The 27,539-nt window shown below is 36.5% G+C and overlaps 2 protein-coding genes and 1 pseudogene across 2 annotated transcripts; all 3 read right to left on the reverse strand.

Annotated features, from left to right (window-relative positions):
• On the reverse strand, positions 7,761–8,462 carry LOC109948119 (wall-associated receptor kinase-like 8). Its single transcript, XM_020560056.1, has 2 exons — positions 8,187–8,462; positions 7,761–8,066 (listed from the first exon to the last, which is right to left on the reverse strand). The coding sequence occupies exons 1-2, from the start codon at positions 8,460–8,462 to the stop codon at positions 7,761–7,763; spliced, it is 582 nt and encodes a 193-aa protein (XP_020415645.1).
• On the reverse strand, positions 9,744–13,889 carry LOC18783587 (wall-associated receptor kinase-like 6). Its single transcript, XM_020559804.1, has 3 exons — positions 12,913–13,889; positions 12,591–12,797; positions 9,744–11,078 (listed from the first exon to the last, which is right to left on the reverse strand). Exons 1-3 carry the CDS (start codon positions 13,844–13,846, stop codon positions 9,919–9,921), a joined length of 2,301 nt encoding a protein of 766 aa, XP_020415393.1. The 5' UTR covers positions 13,847–13,889; the 3' UTR covers positions 9,744–9,918.
• On the reverse strand, positions 17,360–22,895 carry LOC18783934 (annotated as a pseudogene).

Below are 27,539 nucleotides of genomic sequence, written 5' to 3' on the forward strand. Positions count from 1 at the left end.
TGCTTGTAATACACAATCACACTATCTTATCTTACCTTCACAAAGTTTTGAGTTGTGAGTTGGATTTACTTGGTCCACATTTTCTGAAGACTGCAAGAAACCTGATTCTGTAAACTTAATAAGTTATAATAACTTGAACACTAACCTTGTTCTGCCATTGAAGCCTTTTGTCAAACACCTGGGAGACAGCTCTTCTCTAAGATCACCGAATGCCTTATTCTCATATTCCAGATGGGGTGAATCACTTGATGAGATTTTGTGTGTATCGGCTCTTAGAGGGAGCTGTTCTATTTATATGCATCACTCAAGGAGTCTTGCCCATCAAGAGACTCCTTGAGGTATCCTTGTTGCTATAGAACTTTTAATCCTAATTCTCATAGAACTAGAAACCCCTTTAGCCTTGTAATCCATATGGGACACTGACACAGAGGCTGCAGGTCGAGAGTTGTGTTGAGCTCTTGATTAGTCTTGAGTCTTGCAATCCGATAATGAATAGAAGACCAATTCTGAAGGGATTGGGATAATAAATTATCTTACATTCTCCCACTTGGTCAAATATTCATTGTGACTCAAGAGCAATCTCTTAATGGCCAATTTAGAACTCAACCTTCTCAATTTCTTATCAAGCCACTGTCATTGATATAAACTCATATGGAACTGTCAAAGAACATTGAGCAACCAAACTCAAGTCTTTTACAACCACACATACAAATGTACATCAACACATGCGACTGCCAACTGAATTAGTATCAAAAACTTGTTGTGATCTACCTTAGTAAACTTAATGATCAAAACAAAACTTAGCTCACCCTTACAAGACTACCAAGGTCTTAATAAACTTGCATGACTCCTTCATGGATACGAAAATGCAAAAACACAAGTGCTAGCAAATTTTGCAGATTCTTCCTTCATCCATATGCCAAAATATTTATAAATTGGAAAAACACAATTTAAGAAAACTTTGAATAGCAATTTCAAAATAAAACTGTAAGGACAACTTCGATTGAAACTAATTAAAAGAAAACAGATCTAACTCTGGCTCCCACTGACTCCCACTGACTTAAACATCAAAACTGATCTGCAAACCCATGCTTTTGACATGCCTATGAAAAACATGATTAGGCAAACCTTTGTTCAAAGGGTCTGCAATCATAGAATCTGTCCCAATGTGATCTAGAGTTGTAAAACCATCTCGGATCTTCTCTTTTGCTGACAGAAACTTTAACTGCAGATGTCTCAGACCTGACGATCTCTTATTTCCTTTTGCAAAATAAACTGCAGCACTGTTATCATTCCACAGCTGGATTGGTCTCTGTATGGATTCCACAATTCTCAACACTGACATAAAATTCTTAAGCCATATTGCTATTGAAGTAGCTTCATAAACTGCTAAGAATTCAGCCTGCATAGTTGAGGTTGATACATTTTGTTGTTTTACACTTTTCCATGCCACTGCTCCTCCTGCAAACAAGAATACAACACCTGATGTACACTTCTGAGTATCCAAGCATCCAGCAAAATCTGCATCAGCATATCCTTCCAGTTTTAATTCTTCAACTCTTCGATAAACCAGTTTGTACTCTTTAGTTCTCTGTAAATACCTCAAAACCTTCTTGCCTGCTACCCAATGTTCTTGGCCTGGGTTAGATTGAAACCTTCCAAGAACACTTATGCAGAAAGCAAGGTCTGGCCTTGTACAAACTTGTGCATACATCAAGCTTCCTACAAGTGAAGCATAGGGCTTGTCCTGCATTTCCAGCTTTTCTTGCTCAGTTTTAGGAGATTGATCACAGCTCAGTTTATCACCTTTTGAGAATGGAACATCACAACCTGTGCAGTTTTCCATATTGAATCTTTTGAGTATCCTTTTTATATATCCTTTTTGTGATAGACCAAGTAATCCCCTTTCTCTATCTCTACTAATTTCAATCCCCAATACATAATTTGCTTCACCTAAATCACTCATCTCAAAATAATTTGACAGCATTCTCTTAGTGTCATGTAATAATGACAAGTTGCTGCTTGCTAAGAGAATGTCATCAACATAAAGGAGCATGAAAATATAATGTCTTCCAAGAAATTTGAGATAAATGCATTCATCTAAGGGATTATCAATGAAACCTTGAGACTTCACAACTTCATCAAACTTCAAATACCACTGCCTTGAAGCTTGTTTTAATCCATATATTGATTTTTGCAACTTGCAAACCAAATCTTCTTCCCCTTTTTGAATGAAACCATCCGGTTGTTTCATATAAATTTCTTCAATAAGGTTTCCATTCAAAAATGCAGTCTTAACGTCCATTTGATGGAGATGTAAATCGAAATGTGCCACTAATGCCATTATCACCCTTAAAGAATCTTTAGTTGAAACAGGTGAGAATGTTTCATTGTAATCCACTCCCTCTTGTTGTGTGAACCCTTTTGCTACCAAACGTGCCTTATATCTGTCTATTTGTCCCTTTGAGTTTCTTTTGGTCTTGTAAACCCATTTGCATCCTATTGGTTTACATCCTTGAGGCAATGCTACAAGCTTCCATACACCATTTTTACTCATTGACTGAAGCTCAGACTCCATTGCTTCCATCCATTTTTCACATTCTTCACTTTGCACAGCCTGTTTAAAAGACACAGGATCTTCTGTGGTGTTGATGTCATGTTCTGACTCTTGCAGGTAGACATAATAGTCGTTTGATAAAGCAGGTCTCTTAGTTCTTTGTGACCTTCTCAGTTCTGAGTTGTAAGGCTGCTGCTCTTGTTGATCTATCTGCATATTTTCTGCTGCAGTTGGTTGAGCTTCAGTTATTTGATTCTCTTCTAAATTTCTTTCATCATGAATTGGTGAGATTTGCTTGTCACTCGAATCAGTGAATGGCAAGACTGTTGTTTCTCTTATCAAATCTTCTTTTCCTGTAAATTCCTCATCTTCCAAATTTTCATCAAAATCAAAATTTTCATCAGTGCCTTGCTCACTTTCATCCTCAATGAAAATTGCACTTTGTGTTTCCATAAACCTTGTGGTATTGTTGGGATAGTAAAACCTGTACCCTTTTGTTCTATCTGGATATCCCACGAAAAAGCATGTAACTGTCTTGGAATCTAGTTTCTTTTCTGATGGATTATAGAACTTTGCTTCTGCCTTGCTTCCCCAGACTTTGAGGTGTGAGAGACATGGTTTTCTGTTGCACCATATCTCATAAGGGATTTTGTTCACACTTTTCGTAGGAGTTATATTCAGCAAATAGTTTGATGTTTTCAAAGCCTCCCCCCAGAGAAATTTTGGAAGTTTAGAACAGCACATTAAGCTTCTAATCATTTCAATCAATGTTCTATTTCGTCTTTCTGCCACGCCATTTTGTTGTGGCGTACCTGGATTAGTATATTGAGCCACAATTCCTTCTTCTGTAAAAACTTTGCAAAAGGTCCAGGATTTCTTCCTTTTTCATCAAATCTGCCATAAAACTCACCTCCTCTGTCTGACCTTACCACTTTTATTTTCGAATCCAGCTGGTTCTCTACCTCTGTTTTGTAAACTTTAAACATGTCTAATGCATTGGATTTTTCAGATATTAAGTATACATAACCATATCTTGAAAAATCATCTGTGAAGGTTATGAAATACTTAAAACCATCATGTGTTTTAGTGGGAAAAGGACCACATATGTCAGTATGTATAATTTCCAGCAGTTTCTCACTTCTTGTAGCACCTTTCTTCCTCAAATTAGTTAACTTTCCTTTAACACATTCAATGCAAACGTTGTCTTTGTCATGGTGGTTAAGTGGTGGCAACAGATTTTCTTTGTTTAGCAGATTCATTCTTTCATTCGAGACATGTCCTAGTCTCTTGTGCCAAAGTCTATATGATTCTTCTTTATCTGCTTTCCTTTTAGTGCTTATCAGATTGATGTTTAGATTAGCAGTACTTGGATTTGGTTTCTTGCAATTCAAACGAAACATGCCATCATCTAGAAAACCATTACCAATCATAACTTTATTTCTGAAAATGGAGAATCCAGACTCATCAAACTCAAACTGTAAGTTTGATTTTACACGCTTACTAACTGAAATAAGATTCCTTTTCATAAAAGGAATATAAACTACATCTACTAACTCCAAAATAAAACCAGACTCCAAAACGATCTTAGCTAATCCAATGTACTCCACCTTGACTCTTTCTCCATTTCCCACGAACACCTTCATCTCAGCCTTGCTTGGCAGCCTCTTTGTTTTGAACCCCTGCAAACAATTAGCCACATGAACTGTTGCACCACTATCCAACCACCATGAATCTGAAGAAATCTCAATTGCATTAGACTCAAAACAAACATTTACTTGACTAGACTTACCTTTAGCCTTCTGTTTATCTAGCCAGCGTTTGTATCTGTCACAATTCCTCTTCATATGACCAAATTTCTTGCAGAAGTAACACTTGAAACCTTCTGGTTCTAGCCCCTTACTTCCCTTTTCTTCCTTGTTTTTCTTCCAAGCAATTTTACCCTTTCCAAAATCCTTTTTGGGTTTGAAGTTGTGAACCATGTTAACTCTTTCTTCAGCCTTATCTTTCTTCATATTTTGTTCTTCCTGCACACAGATGCCTATGAGGTCAGTTACTGTCCATATTTCCTTCTGTGCTACATAGGTGCTTCTAAGGTGCTTGAAAGTGCTTGGTAGAGAATTTATTGCAAAGTGTACCATCATATTTTCATCCACATTGACTTTGAGTGCTTGCAGCTTGTTCCCAATTTCCAGCATATTCAATATGTGTGTTCTTACACACTTCTCCCCATTGTATTTTGCATCAGTAAGTTGTGCCATCAGAGTACCAATTTCAGCTTTCTTGGATTCCTGAAATTTTTCCGCAATAGAATCAATGAACTTCTTGGCATTATCAGATGGTGTGATGCTTCCTCTGACAGATGGTGAAATTGATCTCCTCATGATTAGAATAGCCATCTTGTTGGCTTTAATCCATTTTGCATATTTTGCTTTTGCTTCAGCAGATGCAGTAGCAGCAGGTTCTGCAGGAGCTTCTTCTTCAATGACCATCTCATAATCCAGCAATCCTAGAGCAATTTCCACATCTTCCCTCCATTTGGTGTAGTTGGAGCCAATGAGAGTTTCAATCGAGTTGTGATTAACTGAAAAACACATAGTATATATATATATGTGTTTAAAACTGAAAAACCCCAGAATCTTTAAAACATGATCAATTCTCACCTTTAGGTGAAGAAATCAAAACATGTTCATCAACACTAAGATATGAAAATCACATAAGCTTCCTGTACAAGAAAAGTTCCACATCTTTGGACAGAAGAACAATCTTGATAGCCTACATGTTTCATCTCTTATGCTGTTCTGCTGAAAATAATTGCACGATAAATCATTCACATCTTTGGACAGTGAATCATTCATTATGCCTTTATTTTCAACACAAGTTTGATCATAAAACTTTGAATGTACAGATCTTGTTGTGTCTGAGTTGCTTTGGCTTGCTCAGAGCACGGCAAGAACTATACAAACTTTGATCAATTTCTGTTTTGTCACAGCAAGGTGTTAACTTTAACTCTTGCTGTAACAAGTTTCTTTAACCTTGAAAACTTTAATTATCCTTCAATTTTCAAGTTCTAAATGCTGCAACAAAATTGGTTGGGTAGAAGATAAAATAACTTACGCTCTGATACCACATGTAAACTTAATAAGTTATAATAACTTGAACACTAACCTTGTTCTGCCATTGAAGCCTTTTGTCAAACACCTGGGAGACAGCTCTTCTCTAAGATCACCGAATGCCTTATTCTCAGATTCCAGATGGGGTGAATCACTTGATGAGATTTTGTGTGTATCGGCTCTTAGAGGGAGCTGTTCTATTTATATGCATCACTCAAGGAGTCTTGCCCATCAAGAGACTCCTTGAGGTATCCTTATTGCTATAGAACTTTTAATCCTAATTCTCATAGAACTAGAAACCCCTTTAGCCTTGTAATCCATATGGGACACTGACACAGAGGCTGCAGGTCGAGAGTTGTGTTGAGCTCTTGATTAGTCTTGAGTCTTGCAATCCGATAATGAATAGAAGACCAATTCTGAAGGGATTGGGATAATAAATTATCTTACAGATTCATCTACACAACTTGAAGTAGTCATGTCTGAATTAAGTGGAAAATCATTGCCCGTGGCACTGGTATGTGGAAGAAGTGACATTATATATTCTGCAATAGGGCATCGAGTTTTGGGAAAATCCTATGAGACTGAGATGTCGCTCTGATGTGTTTGTAATGAACCTTTTAAATAATTCGATTAACGAACTATTCATGTTCTCCAAGCTCAATCTCCATTCAAGCACAACCGGAACGCTGTCCATGTCCTTGACGTCTCTAAAATTCGATAAATTGTTCCGAAACCAATCTTGCTCCACAAGGAATGCATAGTTGTAACGAGTCAACATTCGGTCATTTCCGCTAGTAGAACTTTCTTCAGATTCAGATTTTATCTGAGTCTCAATCACGCTGAGATATTGGGGAAGGGTAGTCTGGCAGCAGTTAATGCCTATGCATCCATGGTTGTGTGCAGTTTCAGCACTCTTATCACAAGTTGACATGCAGCCGCCAACAACACGCTCGTCGCGGTATGACCTTACCAAGGCAAAGAAGCCACAACTCACTGATGTGAACCGGTTGTATTTCTGAGAGTATAAGAAAGGGCTTCCCGTCAAATTCGGTGCTAGGGGGGTCTTTCTTCTGTAGAAAAAGAAAGTAACAGGGTTCTTAACCAGAAGCGTGCCTTCGATAGAGATGTTCAGCACCTCAAGCTTGGCAACCCTCAAGAAAGGATTGTGAGGACTGGTAGAGTTGTCGCAGTGTATTTCAAACCAATCGTACATGTAACAGCTGCTGCTAGGTCCAATCCCAAAAGGGTACGGGATGCTAACAACTCCGCAATGCGTTTCGCAACTAGGCTTTGCTATTGGCCCTAATTGATCTGGTTCTGCTGATTGTGTGCTTATGCGCCATAACAACAAGATGGTCATATGAAGGAGAAATTGCATACTGCACTAATGAATTGGTCTTCTACCTTCTTCCCTCCTCTCACTTAGTTATTTACTAAGTATGAAAGTATATATGGATCTCTTTTCTGACAAATGAAGTTGTCCTTAACCTCTGATGTTGAGGTTGTTAACTACCTCTTGACGTGTGTGTTTGTTCTTTAGCTTCTTGTTGTTCTGGTCATTGGATTATTTTGTATATGTGTTTGTTTTTAAGATCCTTGTTCTTCATTTGTCTTTTGTTGGGGGATCTCTCCTCATTCCGAACCCTGTGCCATATTTGTGTCCTTTCTTGATGGACAGAGGTCCCTGTGTGCAGTTAAGACCGATGAAACTTGCCGATTATAATTAATATTAACTTCACAACTCTGCACAATTGGTTTCATATAAAAATATAAATTAATACAGATGTTATAAAAATATTGGATATTGACATTAATGATTGAGTTACAGTTTTTGATGTAAATTATGGCTGATGATCACCAAGACAATACAAGGCTAGAACAGGGGATTGCAACCCATTAAATTTGAACTCATTAATTCAAATCTTTGTATATCTGAACTCCTGTTCAACCCTTATAACTGTAGACAAAAAGAAGATTTTACTACTTATAGTAGTAGCATACATTACAAAAGAAAATATAATTGAAACATAAGTGCATTACAATGTAATAAAATCTTTTATTCCTCACCATGTCTTGATAGATAATTGTGGAAGTTAAAGTAATGATGAAGTTGGACCATCATCTGAAGCTGACCATGTTCCTGTTGGACCTATAATAACATCCCAATGCTCGATTGAATCTTTTTTCGAAAATTCACTCCGTTCATACTTTTGTGGAGAATATTCAGTCTTTTCTGAAATTTCAAGGGCCTCCAACTCCGCTGTGATCTCCCTCATTGTAGGGCGGTTCCTTCCATTCAAACTCAAGCATCTTTTGGCAAGGTTAGAAATTAACTTGATCTCTGTTTCAGAACCCTCCATCAAAACTCGAGCATCAAGTATGTCAAATAGACGATCTTCCTGTATTGAAATATTAAAATATGTGGCCAGACTTCTATATTTTTCATCTAAGAGTATGTTGGTCGACTTGATGTCGCGGTGATAAATGGGAACTGAAGCTGCAGAGTGCAGGTACTAAACTGCTCCTGCAATTTCTGTGGCAATTCGTAAACGCATTTTACATGTAAGTGGAAAGTCCTCATTCTGCTGGTGGATATAATGGGAAATGGTTCCGTTTGATATGAATTCGTAAACCAAAAGTGGAACTTCGGTCTCCAAACAACAACCCAATAGTTGAACCACATTTCTGTGGTTGATTTGTGAAAGAATCACAACCTCATTGATGAATTCTGAAAGTTTGCCTTTGTCCACTATTTTAGACTTTTTCACAGCAACAATTCTTCCATCAGCCAGCATACCTTTGTAAACAGTACATTGACCTCCCTGGCCAAGAATCCTATCGGCGCTAAAATTGTCGGTGGACTTCTCTAACTCTTTCGATTTGAACAACTTGATTTTCTTAACACTAACTTCACTTGATGATAATTGTTTTTCTAACAACAAACCACCATTTCGTTTGACATTTTCTAGCGCTTAATATCTCTCTGTTTCCTTGTTACTTTGTATCCCCACCTTGCAGAAATAAGTAGTAACAGTAGTCCAATGCTAGTTCCAAGACCTACATAATTATGCAAACACATTTGTATACCTGTGAAATGAATTTCCTTAATCAACCAAATGAAGGAGAGTAAGTATATATAGGAAAGCATATATTTTACCTAAAAGAATAGGCCTAAGTTTGGTTGACCGAGAGGTTGGAGGCCTGTTTCTGAAGTAGCATGAAAACTCACTGGTAGCGCCAGTTATATTTTAGTAGAGCATATGTTACCCCCCAACAATATTCTCACATAAAGCGTTACTAATGTTCCATGGTCAGCATTATAAGTTATAACACTCCTTAAGGACCTTGCATTCATCAATATCTGAATATATTAGCCAACGCCAAAGGAAAACAAAAACATAAGAATTATATTTCTATATGGATATTACTTGCCTCTATTCCCTGGAAGGAGATTCTCCTATTTGTTGCATATCATAGTTTGACGCATTTACAAAAATAATTCATCAAAAACACAAAAAGAAAAACTTCTACACACATGTCATATCGCTATTGACAAAAATGTAGGAGTTCCTACTTACAAAGTAAGAGATAAATATTTTCCTTTATGTATTAATTACTATTTATAAATAAAGTGCAATTATCAAACGAAAAAAAAAAAAAATTAGTTCAGATCAAGCATTTTGTGTACACGATTAAATTGCCCTAGTAGCTCAATTGTGGATCTGATATTTTTCTTAATAACGAGGACAAGTTGTTCGATGAAATGCCTCAAGAACTGAGGAAAGAACAAGCAATGTTTGACGGCTTCATTCTCTTCCATTTACTATTAATAAAGAAAAAGTGTTTTGCAGAGTGATCTGGTCAATATTGATGCATGTTTTGAAGCTTGCATGTGAGTAGAATTAGAAGATTTATTACCTTGACAAGCTTGGAGAAGATAGGGACTTCCTTCAAAGCCGTATGGACAATAACATTTGACCGTTGAACGATTATTGTATGTGGCAATAGATTTAAAGCAATAGGGTCTTGAGTCACTATAAACCCTTAGACACCTAAACTCTTAGAACAAACAAATGTTCATTCACTGAATCTTTACTTCTCAGATTATTACTGATAGTACGTAGCATACATTACCTTACAGAACATCATAATCTAAAACAACATATAATAGTGTGCAGCATCAAATTAAACATATTTTACAAGACCCAAGTGTTTTAATTAACTTGTTTACCATGTCTCAGAAGATGATCGTCAAAATTCATCAGATGTTGAATTTGTGCCCGTATCCGAGGCTGACTCTGTTGAACTTGAAAGTTCAACCCCATTGTAATTATGTTGAGCATTAGAAGATTTTTCAATCAACATTTGAATGGCCTCCAACTCCGCCGTGACCTCTCTCATAGTGGGGCGGTTCCTTCCATTCAAATCCAAGCACCTCATTGCAAGGTTAGCAAAAGTTGTGATATCTGCTTTGGAGCCCTCCATCACAACCCTAGCATCAAGAATGTCAAATAGTCGGTCTTCCTCCATCGAAATAATGAAACAAGTGGCAAGACTTCTGCGTTCTTTTTCTTGTGACCCGATTACTGCAAAAACTGGTTGTAGTCCGGTCAAGAGCTCAACTAGGACAACTCCGAAACTATAGACATCACTTTTCTCCGTAAATTGGCTTGATTGGAAGTATTCAGGGTCCAGGTAACCAAATGTGCCCTGTACAACGGTGGTCAAGTGTGTCTGGCCAATCACAATTGATCTTGAAGTTCCAAAGTCAGCAACTTTTCCTGTGTATTTCTCATCTAAGAGTATGTTGGTAGATTTGATGTCTCTGTGATATATAGGAAACGAAGCTGCACCATGTAAGTACGATAGAGCTCCTGCAATTTCTGTTGCAATTCGTAACCGCATTTTCCATGTAAATGGAAAGTCTTCATTCTGCTCATGAATATAGTGGGAAAGGGTTCCATTCGGTATGAATTCGTAAACTAAGAGTGGAACTTCCGTCTCTAAACAACAACCCAAAAGTTGAACCACATTTCTGTGATTTATTTGTGAAAGAATCACAACCTCATTGATGAATTCTGAAAGTTGACCTTCATCTATTATCTTGGACTTCTTTATCGCAACCACTTTTCCATCTGCAAACATTCCTTTGTAGACGGTACCTTGGCCTCCTTGGCCAAGAATTCTATCAATGTTGAATTTGTCAGTGGACTTCTCCAACTCCTCTGATTTGAACAGCTTGATTTTCTCAACATTGATTTCACCTGATGATAATTGTTGTTGTAACAATAAACCACCATTTCGTTTGAAAAACTTTTCCTTGCGTTTAATGTCTTTCCTTTTTTTTATGACTTTGTATGCATACCATGCACCAACGAGTAGCAACAATAGTCCGGGACCCATGAAAACACCTGCATATATAAATATACTTGGAATTATAAAAATTAATGGCCATGATGAATGTGTTAGCTGATTTTTTGCGCTAGATAGGTTGACTCTTCTGAATGCCTATTTTACCCCCAATTATATCCCCCTTTTTTTCCCCAAAAAAAAAAAAAAAAAAAAAAACTTTTTCCATTCATTGTGAAATTAATTGCACAATACCCATTTATAATACAAACCTATAATACAAACCCACACCAGTTTTTCCTAAATTCAATTTCTTCTCCTTCACCATCAAAGCCTTGAGATGGTAATTCTCCTTCTTTTTCTAGGTAGCTGGGGTTTATGTAACTACGTAGCTACCAAATAGGTTTGGGTGTTGAGGTAGCCTACCTATCAAAGGAGAATATGATTTGTGAGTTTTCTGCACACGTATACTAATTATGTCTTCCTATTAATACATGTCTTTCATCTCTTCTGAAATTGCTTCATCATTTTTTCTTTGCTGGAAAAGCGGAACAACTGCAATGTCCTCACATTCCTCCAGCCCTCATGTGTCTATTTCAGCAAATCCTTACTAACAACAATGGATTGCTAAAAGAACTCTAACTATTATGAGATCGAAACAGCAAACGTAAACCTCTTGGGTACGTAATTAAGAAACTCATTCTGTAATTTCATATTGTTTAGCTCAAGTGAAAGTTTTTCCATTTAAATATTTTTTTTTAGTTCCAATGTGTGTATACAGAAGTCTGCATAGCAGAATTTCTGTATATATATAGGGTGAGGATCTGGGGACACACAAAAAGCCACAAATTTATACACACATTTTCAACCTTTAGATTAAAGCACTTTTAATGGTTAAGATTGCATTTGAAAAAAAGTCAATAATCTCAACTATATGATTAATTTGCCTTGGGAGAATATATATGGTTTTTTGCTACGATTATTTGAGGTTTGCTAAGATATATTTGAGGTTTGAACTCTGAATGAATAAAATATTATATATCTTAGCAAGCCTCACAGAGATCATCCTGAGAGTGAGATCCAAACCAACTATATATATATATATATATATATATATATATAATATTTTGACAGTAGTTGAACCAAACCCCAAACGCATGAAAGAAAAAAAAAATCATACTGAGAGAATTATATCATACCATTAATTTATTATATATTGATTGAAATCTTAAGGAAAAATAATTAATGGGTAAGATGTGAAATATGAGAGTGAGAAGAGCTACTTGTTGTTTCGTGCTGGAGATGAAGAAAGAGTTTGGGTAGTGATAGAGAAATCGTCAAAGGCAGAAAGAAGAATTGGAAGTAGAAGGAAAAAAAACATAAGATGACGTGATGAGAGAGAGAATGTTAATGCTTTTAGGAAGTTTGGAAAATATAAACGAAGACAGAGAAAATATTATAGCAAGTTATAAATGAAGATTCAATAAGTATACTATAAGGGTTTTTCCCAACATTTTTAGCATGGAATTGGTCTATATTAATAATAATGAACTCTAAACAGTATAAGGGCATACCTAAAAGAACAGTTCTGATTCGAGAGGGCAGAGGCTTGTAGTAGCAATTCCAACTATTTTCACCAAAACAGCTACATGTAACTCTGGTGACATTTGAGTACAATGTAAAACCACCAACGAAATTCTTACATATAGCACTGCTACTGAAATCCGATGTAGGTAGCAGATCAGGATCCATACGCCGATTAAGCTTGCATTCATCAATATCTGAAATATAATAACAGAAGGACAAATGAACATGATGATGAATGGTGAAGTTGGCTCATTCCAGAACGAAGCTTGGATAACGAAATGGAAGGGTTTTAATTAATTACGTACGTACCTTGACAAGGATGGAGAAGATAAGGATTTCCTTGAAAGCCCCCTGGACAGAAGCAATGAACGCTTGACTGATTGTATGTTGAAGAAGTAGTGGCATTATATATTTCGCAATAGGGTGTTGAGTCGTTATAGTTATAACGTCTGTCATACACACCTACACTTCTTCGAATAAATCCTTCAAATGCTTTGTGTGAAGTGTTGTCTAAGCTGATGTTCCATTCCAGCACCACGGGAACGCTGTCCATTCCTTGGATAGCTCTGTAGCTTGATAAATTCTTCAAAAACCAATCTTGGTCAACAAGAAATGCATAGTTGCAACCTTCAAGTTGATCTCTTGGCTGTATCTCAGTAGTGAAAACGCCGATATTTGGAGGAATGGTAGTCTGGCAACAGTTATTTCCAATGGTACCGCAGCGATAAGTAGCACTATCTGTACTCTGATCATCACAAGTTGAATTGCATCCATGAAAAACATTCTCATCTGATCTCATGGTAGCAAGACGGCCGCAGCTGACTGCAGTGAACATGTTTTTTCTGTCCAAGTACACAAAAGGGCTTCCCGTCAAATTTGGGGCTTGGCGAGTTTCCTTTCCCTTGCAACCGCTGAAGAAAGTAACAGGGCTTTTAACCTGAAGGGTGCCATCAATAGAAATGTTGAGCACCTCCATTTGGGCGCGCCTCAAGAAGGGCTTGTGCCCAGTAGACTCGTTGCAGTCTATCTGAAACCATTCATTAAAGTAACAATCTTTATTTGGTCCAATGCCAAAAGGGTAAGGGATGCTGACATTAATTCCGCAGTGCGTCATGCAATTAAGCTTTGCTATAGGCGGAGCTAATACTGATGATGACGCTGGTTTGGTTTCGGTAACTATGCTGCACCAAAACAACAAAACGAACAGGATCACATGATGATGACCTAGCAATTGCATTGACATTATTAATTCCCCTTCCTCCTCTTTCTCTCTATATATGATTCTGACCTTAGTTGGTTACTAACTATGTAGATTACATGGAGCGTTTTTGTTGAGAAGGTACCTTTGATATAGGGTTCGGGAGTTTCCAAAGGATAAAAAATTAGGCAATAACAACTTGACAAATCATCTGTCTGTCTATAATTTAATGTATTTATTAATATTAAATCATGTGTCTGTCTGTAATATAATGTATTAATTAATATTGTAGCTGCCATACTTGACTGATAACATATATATATATATATATATATATGGACTAGGAACACATATCAACTTGGTATTACCTTGGACTTAGTCCCATTGCGAATTATGATGTTACATGTCTTTCAAATTAATCAGAAAGTCACGTTAATTCGTTTTATTGTTTTTTTCTTTGGGGGTCAGCCCTAAATCTCAGTTACACCAGAATCTCTAGCAAAGAGAAACTCTCATGTATCTCTGGCCAGTAACACAATAACATGTAGGATCATTTTTTCACGTGTTATTGTGTTATAGATCGGAGATAGCAAAACAGTGATATTCCCGTTACATATAATTTTTTTTGTTGCTAGCAAGGTGACCTGAACTCTCTAATGCACACTGACATGCCCTTGCCACATGCTTTATCTGCAGCCAAAAAAATAATAATAATCCTCCTGCTCTAACCATATAATTGCCTGTAGAAGATACTTGTGGAGGAGAAGTGCTTATTCTTTAATTTTATTGTGTGGAAAATCAGTCATCTAATCAATTTATAGTAGAAATTTAATAGCGCAAAAGTAAAAGGGTAACAAATCAAATTTTGAATAAATGGGGGACTGACAGGGACGGCTTGTAGGACATTGCTTTGTCATTTCTCAATTATTTCTTATTAAGAATACGAAGAAAGGTGACTTAGAACCAATAATTCATTATTTAATGAATTTTTCCGTTCTAATTATCAAAGCTGTTCCTATTAGTAATCTCCTAGCTTAAACTTTCTGATTAGTTTGACAGGGACGTTGCCAATATCGTCATTGCCTTGAAATTGCTCCTTCGTTCCTCGAAATAATTTAGTAACCTCCTAACTTGGACTTCCTAACTAGTTTACTAAAGTTAATATAGACTAACTAGACTTTAATATCATTCATGAAAGAAATATGACAAGGACGTCACTGGCGCTCCTAAGACTAGGTCCGCAGCATCACCATCGTCACCCTAAATAGTCACAATAATCGCCACATGCGTATAATTAACTGTAGAAGATACTTGTGGAGGAAATACTTATTCTTTAATTTAATTGTGTGGAAAATCAGTCATCTAATCAATTTATTGTAGAAATTTAATAGAGCAAAAGTAAAAGGGTAACAAATCAAATTTTGATTAAATGGGGGGACTGATAGGAACGGCTTCTAGGACATTGCTTTGAAATTTATCGTTCATCTCTCATAATTCATTTAATAATCTCCTAGCTTAGACTCTTTGATTAGTTTGACCGGGAGTGGCCAATATCCTCATTGCTTGAAATTGCTCCTTCATTCCTCAAAATAATTTATGGCCTGTTTGGTATTCAATTTGAATCCAACTTTTTAAACTCAAAAACAGAATTTGCGTCCAAAACAAAGAAAACCTATTTGGAAGCCCTATTTTTAAAAACTCAAACTCAAGAACAACTAAAAAGCACCCCAATTATTAAAAAACAAAAAATATCAGTTTTTTCAGTTTTTTTCTAACAACCCACAAGTTCTCAAAATTTTAAGATTTGAAAATTGTTTTCAAGTTGCATACCAAACACGTTTTTTAATCTTAAAAATAGATTTAAGAACTCCTTATTTTTAAGAAAAATCAAAGTTTTTGAGTTCCCTATTTAAATAGGATATCAAACGCCCCCTTAGTAACCTTCTAGCTAGCTTAGAATTCCTAATTATTTATTGAGGGCCTGTTTGATAACCATTTCTTTTTTTTTTTTTCTTTTTTCTTTTTTATGCTAGAGTATATAGAGAAAAATAAGAGTGAGAATGGGAGTTAGGATGAGACTGAGAGAGAGAATGAAGATAACACCCTTTCAATCTCTCATTCTCTCTCAAATAGATTTAGGAAGTGAAAAAAATTTCAAATAGATTTCAAATTTTAGTTTTTATTTTCATTTTTGTTAACGTAGACTAACTATATAATATCATTTGTGAAAGAAATATGACAGGGACGTCACTGACACAACTAGGACTAGGTCCGCGGCAAAAACTACCAGCGTCACCCTAAATAGTCACAATAATCACCAGTTATATTTTAGCATCACGCCATGGATTGATATATACTGAACTTATCTAACTATTAAATTGATTCTAGTCGAAATACTAAAGTTAATGTATGATCTGGAACGATGGATTAATCTATAACTAAATCTAAAATTTGATCTAGGGCTATTTTTTTTACTTTTCGTGGAAAAGTCTTTAAAGGGGACATTGGTTTGTTGCTAGATTCAAGCTCTTAGGGCTATGATTTGGGAAGTACCATAGTCGTGATTATCTTTTGTATCTTATTTATATGGAGGAGTACCGTAATCATGATTATCTATTGCAAACATATATTGAGTCTGAATATGAAAGTGATTATTAGAGCCTTTCGACTTTTATTAATAATATATCTATCGTTTGACTTGGCTAAAGTAAATAAAATGAAATATAAAATGATTATTATATTGGTAGTTTGTCAATGACACAATAATTAAGCTTGGTGGTTCGTCTACTTTGTGGGTAGATTCGGTGTAGCTGCGATGCTTTCATTTGACCAAGTCTTCTAAAACCATCAATTAATGTTTGTCTTCGTAACTCTTCCTCGATGATGTTTACTCGACTAAGAATGGGACTTTCCACATAGGGCTAGGTATTTATAATAAAATTGTAGTTATAATAAAGAATATTATACAGAATTTTAGCTTTTGTATAGAATTTTGGTGTGGGAAGTAAAAAATATGGCTAGATATTTACAATTAAAAAAAATCTGAATTTTTTAGTTTTTTTTTTTCAATTTTTTAGTTATTTAAATTGATTGCTGACGTCATTATGGCATCAGCATTGCGTCATTTTACCCAAGCAAAAGTATGGGCTGGACTTGCCTGTGGGCTTGCGCCTTGCTCAGGCTTGGCCTTGCCCGCTAGAGACGTTCGTGGACTTAGGCCCTGTCCTGTCCGGGCAAAAGGCCTTGCGGTGGACTTGCTCTAAGAAACACAACAGAGGGTCTCTTCATACAAATTCCTGTGTCATACGAATGATCTCCCTCCCTGCACAGGATAGGACTGAAATTTCATAAATAACTCAGAAACCATTTTGCTCAACAAGGAATACATGGTTGTAATCAACTAATACTCTGTCCTTTCCACTAATTTACTCTGATTATTCAGATTATTTATAGTCGTATATAGTAGCATGCATACCTTACAGAACGTATCATAATCCCAAACAACATATAATGTTGTACAGCATCAAATTAAAATGGATCACAATTGTGGAAACTCATCTAATGGTGAACTTGGCCCAACATTAGAGGCTGACTCTCCCAGTGCTCATTTATGTCACTTACAGCAGATTCAACCCCGTTGTAATTCTGTGGAACATTACAAGTGTTTTCAATCAACATTTGAATGGCCTCCAACTCCGTCGCGACCTCTCTCATTGTGGGGCGATTCCTTCCATTCAAATTCAAGCATCTCATTGCAAGGTTAGCAAAAGTTATGATATCTGTTTGGGAGCCCAAATCAAAACCCCAGCATCAAGAAAGCCAAATAGACGATCTTCCTGCATCGAAGTAATGAAATAAGTGGCAAGACTTTTGTATTCATTTCCTTGTGACCCTGTTACTGCAGAAACTGGTTGTAGACCAGTCAAGAGCTCAACAAGGACAACTCCGAAACTATAGACGTCACTTTTCTCTGTAAATTGGCTTGATTGGCAGTATTCCGGGTCCAAGTAACCAAATGTGCCATGTACAACTGTGGTCAAGTGAGTCTAGCCAATCACAATTGATCTTGAACTGCCAAAGTCAGCAACTTTGCTCTGTATTTCTGATCCAAGAGTATGTTGGTAGACTTTGATGGGTTTCCCTCGTTAGTGGAGGAGAAAAAAAGAAGGAAAATAAATATTAAAATAAAATAAAAGAAATGACGGGAAAATTTGAAGAAAACGAACGGAAGAGAAAATGAGAAAAACTCTCTCGCATGCAAGGCCACCAATTTGTCAAGAACGTTGGCTATAAAAGCAGCTGCCTTCCTTCAGTTCAAATCATCCTTTAGAAAACCAAAACATAGAGAGTTTTGAGAGATAAGAAAACCTCACTTGTGTGAGAAAGAAAATCCTCTTGAGAGAAAAACCAAGAGAGAGTTTAGCCACCGGTGTTTGGTGAGATTATTTTTGTATTCCCATTATTTTTCTTAGTGGAAGATAGAGTGTTAATTTTGTCAATTTTATTTACACAAGACTGGGAGAAGTCAAATCATGGGAGTGCCATATTTATTTATTGGCTCTTTGATTTCGCAATCTTTCCCAACAAGTGGTATCAGAGCTTTGGCTCAAAAATTATATTCTTGTGTAATTTAAGATGGAGGAGTCATCGTCATCATCATCAGCAACAATGTTAAAATTGACTGCATCCAATTACTCCATTTGGAATCCAAGAATGGAGGACATCCTTTACTGCAAGGATTTGTATGAGCCCCTTCAGCTCCTCAAGGCGTTCTTACATTGGACATAGTTAAAGATAGCATGTTCAATGAAGAAGCAAGGAGGAAAGAACAAGGTGTAGTAGCCGAGTCAGAAGCCCTCGTCTCAGAGTATCGTGGAAGAACTAACAATAGAAAATTTCACAGGCGAGACAAGTCAAAGGGCAGGTCAAGAGATGGCTCGAGAGGAAGGTCCAAAACAAGAAAGGACCTAGAATGTTACCATTGCGGCGGGATAGGCCACATGAAAAGAGAGTGCAGGTTGTTTAAACGAGAGCAAGATAGAGGTAACGAAAAGAGTGATGCCAGGCACATGACCGCAACTACCTCTAGTGGAAATGAGGTAATTATTCTATGTGGTGATGGCTTCGTTAATTTGTCCTCTCAAGATACATGCTGGATAGTGGACTCTGGTGCATCATTCCATGTCACCTCACGGAGGGACTTCTTTACATCTTACACCAATGGAGATTTTGGTAATGTGAGGATGAGAAATGACAAATTGTCCAAGATCGTGGGAAGAGGAGATATTTCCCTTGAAACCAACACAAGTTGTCACTTGGTCCTCAAGGATGTGAGATATGTTACAGACATGCGTCTCAATCTAATCTCCACTGGATTACTTGACGATGAAGGATACACCAATGTCTTTGCTGAAGGGAAATGGAAACTCAGCAAGAACTCTCTTGTCCTAGCACGAGGGAAGAAGGAGAACACCATATACATGACACATGCAAAAGTCAGTAATGGGTACGTAAATGCTCTCGCAGAAAACTCAATCGAGTTATGGCATAAACGGCTCGGTCACATGAGCGAGAAAGGCCTGCAAATTCTAGCCAAAAGAGAGGCACTGACTAGGATGAAGAAAGGCATGCCTCTAAAATCATGCACGCATTGCTTGGCTGGAAAGCAGCATAGAGTTTCGTTTCAACATGGTCATACACAAAGAAAACCCAATGTATTGGATGTTGTGTACTCTGATGTTTGTGGTCCTATGACCACTAGTACTCTTGGTGGTGCAAGATATTTTGTTTCCTTCATTGACGATCATTACAGAAAGGTATGGGCTTACGCACTTAGAACAAAAGATCAAGTGTATGAAGTTTTCAAGCAGTTTCATGCTAGCGTTGAACGAGAGACTGGTAGAAGCTTCAAATGTATTCGCACCGATAACGGAGGAGAATATATAGGGGCGTTTAGAAACTATTGTAGAAGTAATGGAATCAGGCATGAAAGATCTGTTCTGAAGACTCCTCAGCATAATGGCATAGCTGAGAGAATGAACAGAACAATTATTGAAAGAATAAGAACAATGTTATCTCATGTCAAGCTGCCCAAAAGTTTTTGGGGTGAAGCCCTGATGACTGCAGTTGATCTAATCAACTTTTCTCCTTCAGCACCTTTGAATGGTGATATCCCGAACAAGTTCTGGTCGGGAAAAGACGTTTCCTACAATCATCTGAAAGTTTTTGGTTGTAGAGCTTTTGTTCATATTCCTAAAGACGAGAGATCCAAGCTCGACGCAAAGTCGAACGAATGTATCTTCGTGGGATATGGGAATGAAGAATTCAGTTACAGGTTATGGGATCCTGTAGCTAGAAAGATTATTAAAAGTAGAGATGTTGTCTTCTTTGAAGATCAGAACATTGAAGACATTCGAAGAGGTGATAAACCTAATAATCCTAGAGAATATCCAGCTAACTTAGATCCAGTTCCTTCCCCATTGGAGCACAATGACGAGCGAGATGAATCCAATGATACTGATGATCTAGCTAGTGATCCTATTATAAATGAACCAGTTGATGGTGACATGAGTGATGGTCATACAACTGATGGTATAATAGATGATGCAGCGGATGAAGGGCTAGAAGCACAAGCCGATGAAGAGCCAGAGGCTGAATTCGAACCAAGAAGATCGACCAGGGTACGGAGACCTCCGAGTAGGTATTCTCTAGATGATTACGTTCTCCTAACAGACGAAGGAGAACCAGAATGCTATAAAGAAGCATTGACTCATGATCAACAAGATGAGTGGTTGAAAGCCATGCATGAAGAGATGCAATCTCTGCATGAGAACCACACATATGATCTAGTGAACCTACCAAAAGGTATAAGAGCACTCAAGAACAAATTGGTGTATCGACTGAAGACGGAAGAAAATAACTCTAAGCCCAGGTTTAAGGCAAGGCTAGTTGTGAAAGGTTTCAGTCAGAAGAAAGGAATTGACTTTGAAGAGAATTTCTCACCCGTAGTGAAGATGTCATCCATACGGGTTGTACTCGGTTTGGCTGCAAGCCTGAATCTCGAGATCGAACAGCTAGATGTGAAGACAGCTTTTCTTCACGGAGATCTTGAAGAAGAAATATACATGGAGCAGCCAGAAGGATTCAAAGTCAAAGGAAAAGAAGATTTGGTATGTTGGCTGAAGAAGAGCTTATATGGACTCAAGCAGGCACCTCGACAATGGTACAAGAAGTTTGATTCCTTCATGATTGAACACAGATATCGAAGGACTACTTCAGACCATTGTGTGTTTGTGAAAAGATTTGATGATGGTGAATTCATCATACTTCTTCTCTATGTCGATGACATGTTGATCATAGGACAAAACAATGACAAGATTAGCAAGCTGAAGAAAGAGTTGAGCAAGTCTTTTGCTATGAAAGACTTAGGACCCGCAAAACGAATCCTCGGTATGAGTATATCCCGTGATATAAACAATCGGAAGTTGAGGTTATCACAAGAAAGTTATATCGAGAAGGTACTAAAGCGGTTTAACATGGATAAAGCAAAACCAGTTTCTACTCCATTTCCTAGTCACTTCAAGCTTAGTTCAAAGCAGAGCCCCACATGTAAGAAAGAAAAAGAAAACATGGCTATGGTGCCATATTCCTCGGCTGTTGGTAGTCTGATATATGCAATGATTTACACGAGGCCAGACATAACGCACGCAGTTGGCGTTGTAAGCAGATTCCTGTCTAAACCAGGCAGAGAGCATTGGAATGCTGTGAAGTGGATTCTCAGATATCTCAGGGGTACTTCCAAAATGAGTTTGTGCTTTGGAGGTGGAAAACCTGAATTGATTGGCTACACAGATGCAGACATGGCAGGAGATCTTGATTCCAGAAAATCTACTTCAGGATACCTGATTACATTTTCAGGGGGAGCAGTTTTGTGGCAATCAAAGTTACAGAAATGTGTTGCTCTATCAACTATAGAGGCAAAGTTTATTGCAGCTACTGAAGCATGCAAAGAAATGCTTTGGATGAAGCGATTCCTACAAGAATTAGGGCAAGAGCAGCATAAATACATTTTGCATTGCGATTCACTTGAGCAAGAATCCGAGTTTTCACTCGAGGTCGAAGCACATTGATGTGCGATATCACTGGATACGTGATGTGTTGGAGTCAAAGCAATTACAGCTTGAGAAAATCCATACTGATGACAATAGTTCAGATATGATGACCAAGTCCTTACCTAAGGACAAATATGAATTTTGCAAAAGAGCAGCTGGACTACTGGAGCCCTCCACCTAAGTCGGGAGGGGGAGATTGATAGGTTTCCCTCGTTAGTGGAGGAGAGAAAAAGAAGGAAAATAAATATTAAAATAAAATAAAATAAAGGACGGGAAAATTTGAAGAAAACGAACGGAAGAGAAAATGAGAAAAACTCTCTCGCATACAAGGCCACCAATTTATCAGGAACGTTGGCTATAAAAGCAGCTGCCTTCCTTCAGTTCAAATCATCCTTTAGAAAACCAAAACATAGAGAGTTTTGAGAGATAAGAAAACCTCACTTGTGTGAGAGAGAAAATCCTCTTGAGAGAAAAACTAAGAGAGAGTTTAGCCACCGGTGTTTGGTGAGATTATTTTTGTATTCCCATTATTTTTCTTAGTGGAAGATAGAGTGTTAATTTTGTCCATTTTATTTACACAAGGCTGGGAGAAGTCAGATCCTGGAAGTGCCATATTTATTTATTGGCTCTTTAATTTCGCAATCTTTCCCAACAGACTTGATGTCTCTATAAATAGGAAAGGAAGCTGCACCATGCAAGTAAGATAGAGCTCCTGCAATTTCTGTGGCAATTCGTAACCGCATTTTCCATGTAAGTGGAAAGTCTTCATTCTGCTTATGAATATAATGGGAAAGGGTTCCATTCGGTATGACTTCGTAAACCAAGAGTGGAACTTCAGTCTCTAAACAACAACCTAATGATCGAACCACATTTCTGTGATTGATTTGTGAAAGAATCACAACCTCATTGATGAATTCTGAAAGTTGGCCTTCATCCAGTATGTTGGACTTCTTTACCGCAATGATTCTTCCATCTGCGAACATTCCTTTGTAGACGGTACCTTGGCCTCCCTGACCAAGAATTCTATCAGTGTTGTATTTGTCAGTGGACTTCTCCAACTCCTCTGATTTGAACAACTTGATTTTCTCAACATTTTATGATAATTGTTGTTGTAACAATAAACCACTGTTTCGTTTGAAAAACCTTTCCTTGAGTTCGATGTTTTTCCTTTTCTTTATGACTTTGTATGCATACCATGCACCAACGAGTAGTAACAATAGTCCAGGACCCATGAAAAGACCTGCATATATACTTCAACTTATTCATACCGTACCACATCTGTAATATATAAAAAATTATATATCAAGCAATTCGCAGGATTGGGAGCCACAACATTCTCCAGTACAGTGAAATCTAAATGCCATTAGACTAAAGGTCAATTATTGGCAACGACTTTTTTTCTTTAGAAATTCGAAAATTGATCATCTCTGTCTGTATGAAGAAATAACAAAAGTATAATGAACTCTGAATAGGAGCATACCTAAAAGAATGGTTCTGATTCGATGTCATAGGATCTCGAAGTAGCATTCCCAATTAGCTTCACCATAATACACACATGTACTTCTTGTTACATTTGAGTAGCATTTATAACCACCAACGAAATTCTCACATATAGAACTGCCTCCGAACTCCCTTAAAGGCTAGCAGATCATTACACTGATTAAGGCCCTTGCATTCATCAATATCTGAAATGTAATAACAGAAAGGCAAATGAACAAGATGGTGAATGGTGAAGTTTGGTAATTCCAGAATGAAAAGTTAGCTATATATTCAATTTGTATTTATTTTTTTAAAGAGGGTTTAAATTTAATTAACTACGTACCTTGATAAGGGTGGAGAAGATAAGGATTTCCTTCAAAGCCCGCCGGACAGAAACAGTGAAGGCTTGACTGATTGTATGTGGAAGAAGTAGTGGAATTGTATATTTCACAATAGGGTGTTGAGTCAATAATATAGTTCCGTTCAAAATCATAATAATCTGGCTCTGTTCCAATAAATCCTTTAAAGGATCTGAGTGAAGTATTATCTAAGCTGATCTTCCAATCTAGCACCACAGGTACGCTGTCCATGCCCTGGATAGCTCTATAACTTGATAAATTGTTCACAAACCAATCTTGGTCAACAAGAAATGCATAGCCGCAACCACCATTTTGATATCTTCCTTGTGTTTCAGTAGTGAAAACACTGAGATTTGGAGGAATGTTAGTCTGGATTTTGGTATCACAGCGATTAGTATTGTTTGTACTCCAATCACAAGTTGATTCGCATCCGTGAAAAACATGCTTTTCTGATCTCACAGTGGCAAGGTGACCGCAAGTCACAGCTGTGAAAATATTGTATGTCTCCGAGTATAGGAAGGGGCTTCCAGTCAAATTTGGAGCTTGGCGAGTTTCCTTTCCCTTGCAGCTGAAGAAAGTAACAGGGTACTTAAACTGAAGCATGCCTTCGATAGAAATGCTCAGCACCTCCAGCTGGGCCAGCCTCAGGAATGGCTTGTCCCCCAGTAGATTTGCTGCATTCTAGTTGAAACTAACAATCTTTATTTGGTCCAATCCCAAAAGGGTATGGGATGCTTACATTTCCTCAGTGCGTTCTGCAATTAGGCTTTGCTATCACCGGCGCTGCAAATTTTGATGAGGTCAGTGTAGTACTAGTGGTTGTTATGTGCCATAACAATAGAAGAATGAATATCATATGTTGAACTTGCAATTGCATTCTTGCCATAATTATTCCTCTTCTTTTTCTGATATCTCATCTTAGTTTTGTGAGAAGTACATACTACATATAGGGAGTCTGCAAATAAAAAACCGAAGTTAGGCAACAAAGTGAAAATTGTTTGTGTGTAATGGTGCCATAAAAGATAACTCAAAAGATTTCGTCTATATAATATAAAGCTAATACAACAAATTCAAAAAAGTAAATGAAAATACAATGAAGTCGACTTAGTCATCATTACACGCTCAGTACTTTCTTTATTTCCTGTTCCTTTAACAATTGCAGAAAGTTCAAAGTCTTCTTTGATTCTTTAAAGTGATTAATATTTATATTTATCAACTTTACCCAACTCTCTGCTTTTTTTCTTCTCCTTTACCTGAGTGTACTTAGAGAAGAGGGGGAGTGTTCGACCCACTTTTCCAATGTGGTGCCACCCATATGCGACTCTCTGTTTTTCAATGACATAATTATCACAAGTTTGTTCTACTATTATAAAGTTATGCAATAATGTATGGTGTCACGTAGACTATCAAAAATTATTATGACAAATTTAAAATAACATTATGTAACACTATTATTACTCTAAACTTAAAAATCTTTATTATCTATGATTAAGAGAAAAGCTCTAGTGCATGTAATAGCAATCACTCAAATCTAGAGGGAAAGGGATTCGAACTCTAATCTAGAGCGATCACACTACTATTACTCTAAACTTAGCAATCTTTATTATTTATCATAGACTTCATAACCAATTGACCTATTACACACTAAAGTGCCATGAGAATTTGAACTTGAGACCAGTGGTCTGCAAGTGACCCTTTACCACTGGTCTTTACCCATTGGTTTAAATATTATATTTAAATGAACATTGCTCCACCGTCCATAATCAGGTTAACCCTAGGGCCTCAAACAACACTTTACATGAAGAATACTACCATAAATATACCCATAAATATTTGTTTGAAATTTGCAAAATCACCATCTTGCATTTTTGTTACAAGTAAAAAGTAATCTTTGCCTCTTACATTCTTTCATAGTTAATAAAATATGGAACGGAAAAAGTATGTATTTTATTCGGCAAAATTTTATGAAATTATAACTGAAAAGTTGGGCCACTATATAATATTTTAATATAATTTATTTAAATTTTTTAACATATATTATTTTTATTTAATAACATGTGAAAATTATGTGTATAATACGTGAATTTTGTGTGTATTCTTGAAATTTTTGTAAAAAACACGTGTATTAAACATGAAAAATATGTGTATTAAAAAAAATGTAGTTTATCGATTTAAGACGTGTACAAAAGATGGATGTATTATTGAAAAATATGTACATACATACATGTATAATACGAGTATTAAATGTGAAAATGCTAAAATTCTTTACATGGGTAATACTCTAGTAAAGTAAAAAAATCAAAGGGTACAATAGAGACTCGGGTATTGGCCTAATAATAACGGATAATGCTCTAAACTACTATTACCAATAAAAGAAAATCGAGAAATTTTTTTTTTTTTAAAGATCCTAGTATATATAAAGTATAGCCGCTTGGCTATTACTATTTAATAAATTAAAAAAATTAAAAGAAAACCTTAGTACAGCAGCGTGGCTATACGATTTTTTTTTTTAAAACAAATACCCGAGTATAAACGAGTGTGAAAACAAGTATAGCTGCACAGTAATACTATTTTATAAATAAAAAACCTAAATATCGCCGCATGGCTATACTATTCAGTATTAAAAAAAAAGGTGACCCACGTGTCAAAAAAGGTATAGTCACGCAGCTATCCTATTTTATTTTATTTTTAAGAAATGCCGTAGTATAGCCTCGTGGTATACAATTTAAATATATTATACTTAAACGTTATAGGGGCGCGGCTATATTTTTTAAAATTAAAAATTAAAAAAATACCCAAGTATCGCCGCACAGCTGCACTATTTAATATAAAAAAGAACATCAAAAATGGTATAGCCGCGCAGCTATACTCAGGTATTGATTTTTTTAATCGTATAGCCGTTCGGCTATACTATTTAGTATTAAAAAAAGGTGACCCACATGTCAAAAAATGAATAGCCGCGCGGCTATACTATGTTTTTACAAAGAAATGCCATAGTATAGCCGCACGGTATATTATTTAAAATAATAATAATAATAATAATAATAAATACCCACATATAGCCGCGCGGCTATACTATTTATGAAAAAAAAAAAAAAAAAAAAAAAAGAGGACCCGCCTAGCGATTAGTGCTCATGTGTGAAAACAAGTATAGCCACGCAGCTATACTATTTTTTTTTTAATAAAAAACAGTAGGCAAGTGGTGCGGCTATACTATTTAAAAAATATAAAAAAAGACCCTCCTAGTTGCATTAGTTTATACTTTACATATATTAATTTGCTAGTTTCAACATATTCAAAGCAGATATTGAAGAGAGAAATTTCACAGTAAATCAATCTGAGAGTTCAATTTTTAATCCTTCTTTTTTTGTGGGAATGTTTACTTTTGATCTAACACGTTATCTCGAGTGAAATTTGTTGGAGGAACAACATTCAGTATTATTCTAACTAGCCTCTCTGCACGCGCTTCCGCGCTTGCGAGATGTTTTTTCAAAAAAAATAAGTAAATTTATTTTAGAATTAAAAAAGATAATGGGTAGTTGTGTTCCATAAAAATAGGATCCATTATCTGCTTTTTCTTTTTCTTTTAATTTTTTTAAATATGAAAAAGTGTGAATTTACCATATTATCCTCATTTAATTAATAATTTGAATTCTTAATGTTTGCATTAACCAAGAGCATTTTCTGGTATTTTGAATGTTTCACCATTCTCTGCCTTTTGCTTTATATATATAGATAATTAAATTAAACGATTAAATTAAACAACAAGTAGAATAACCTTCCCTTCTC

This window comes from Prunus persica, chromosome G3 (genome assembly GCF_000346465.2).
Source record: "Prunus persica cultivar Lovell chromosome G3, Prunus_persica_NCBIv2, whole genome shotgun sequence".
Taxonomy (NCBI): Eukaryota; Viridiplantae; Streptophyta; class Magnoliopsida; order Rosales; family Rosaceae; genus Prunus; species Prunus persica.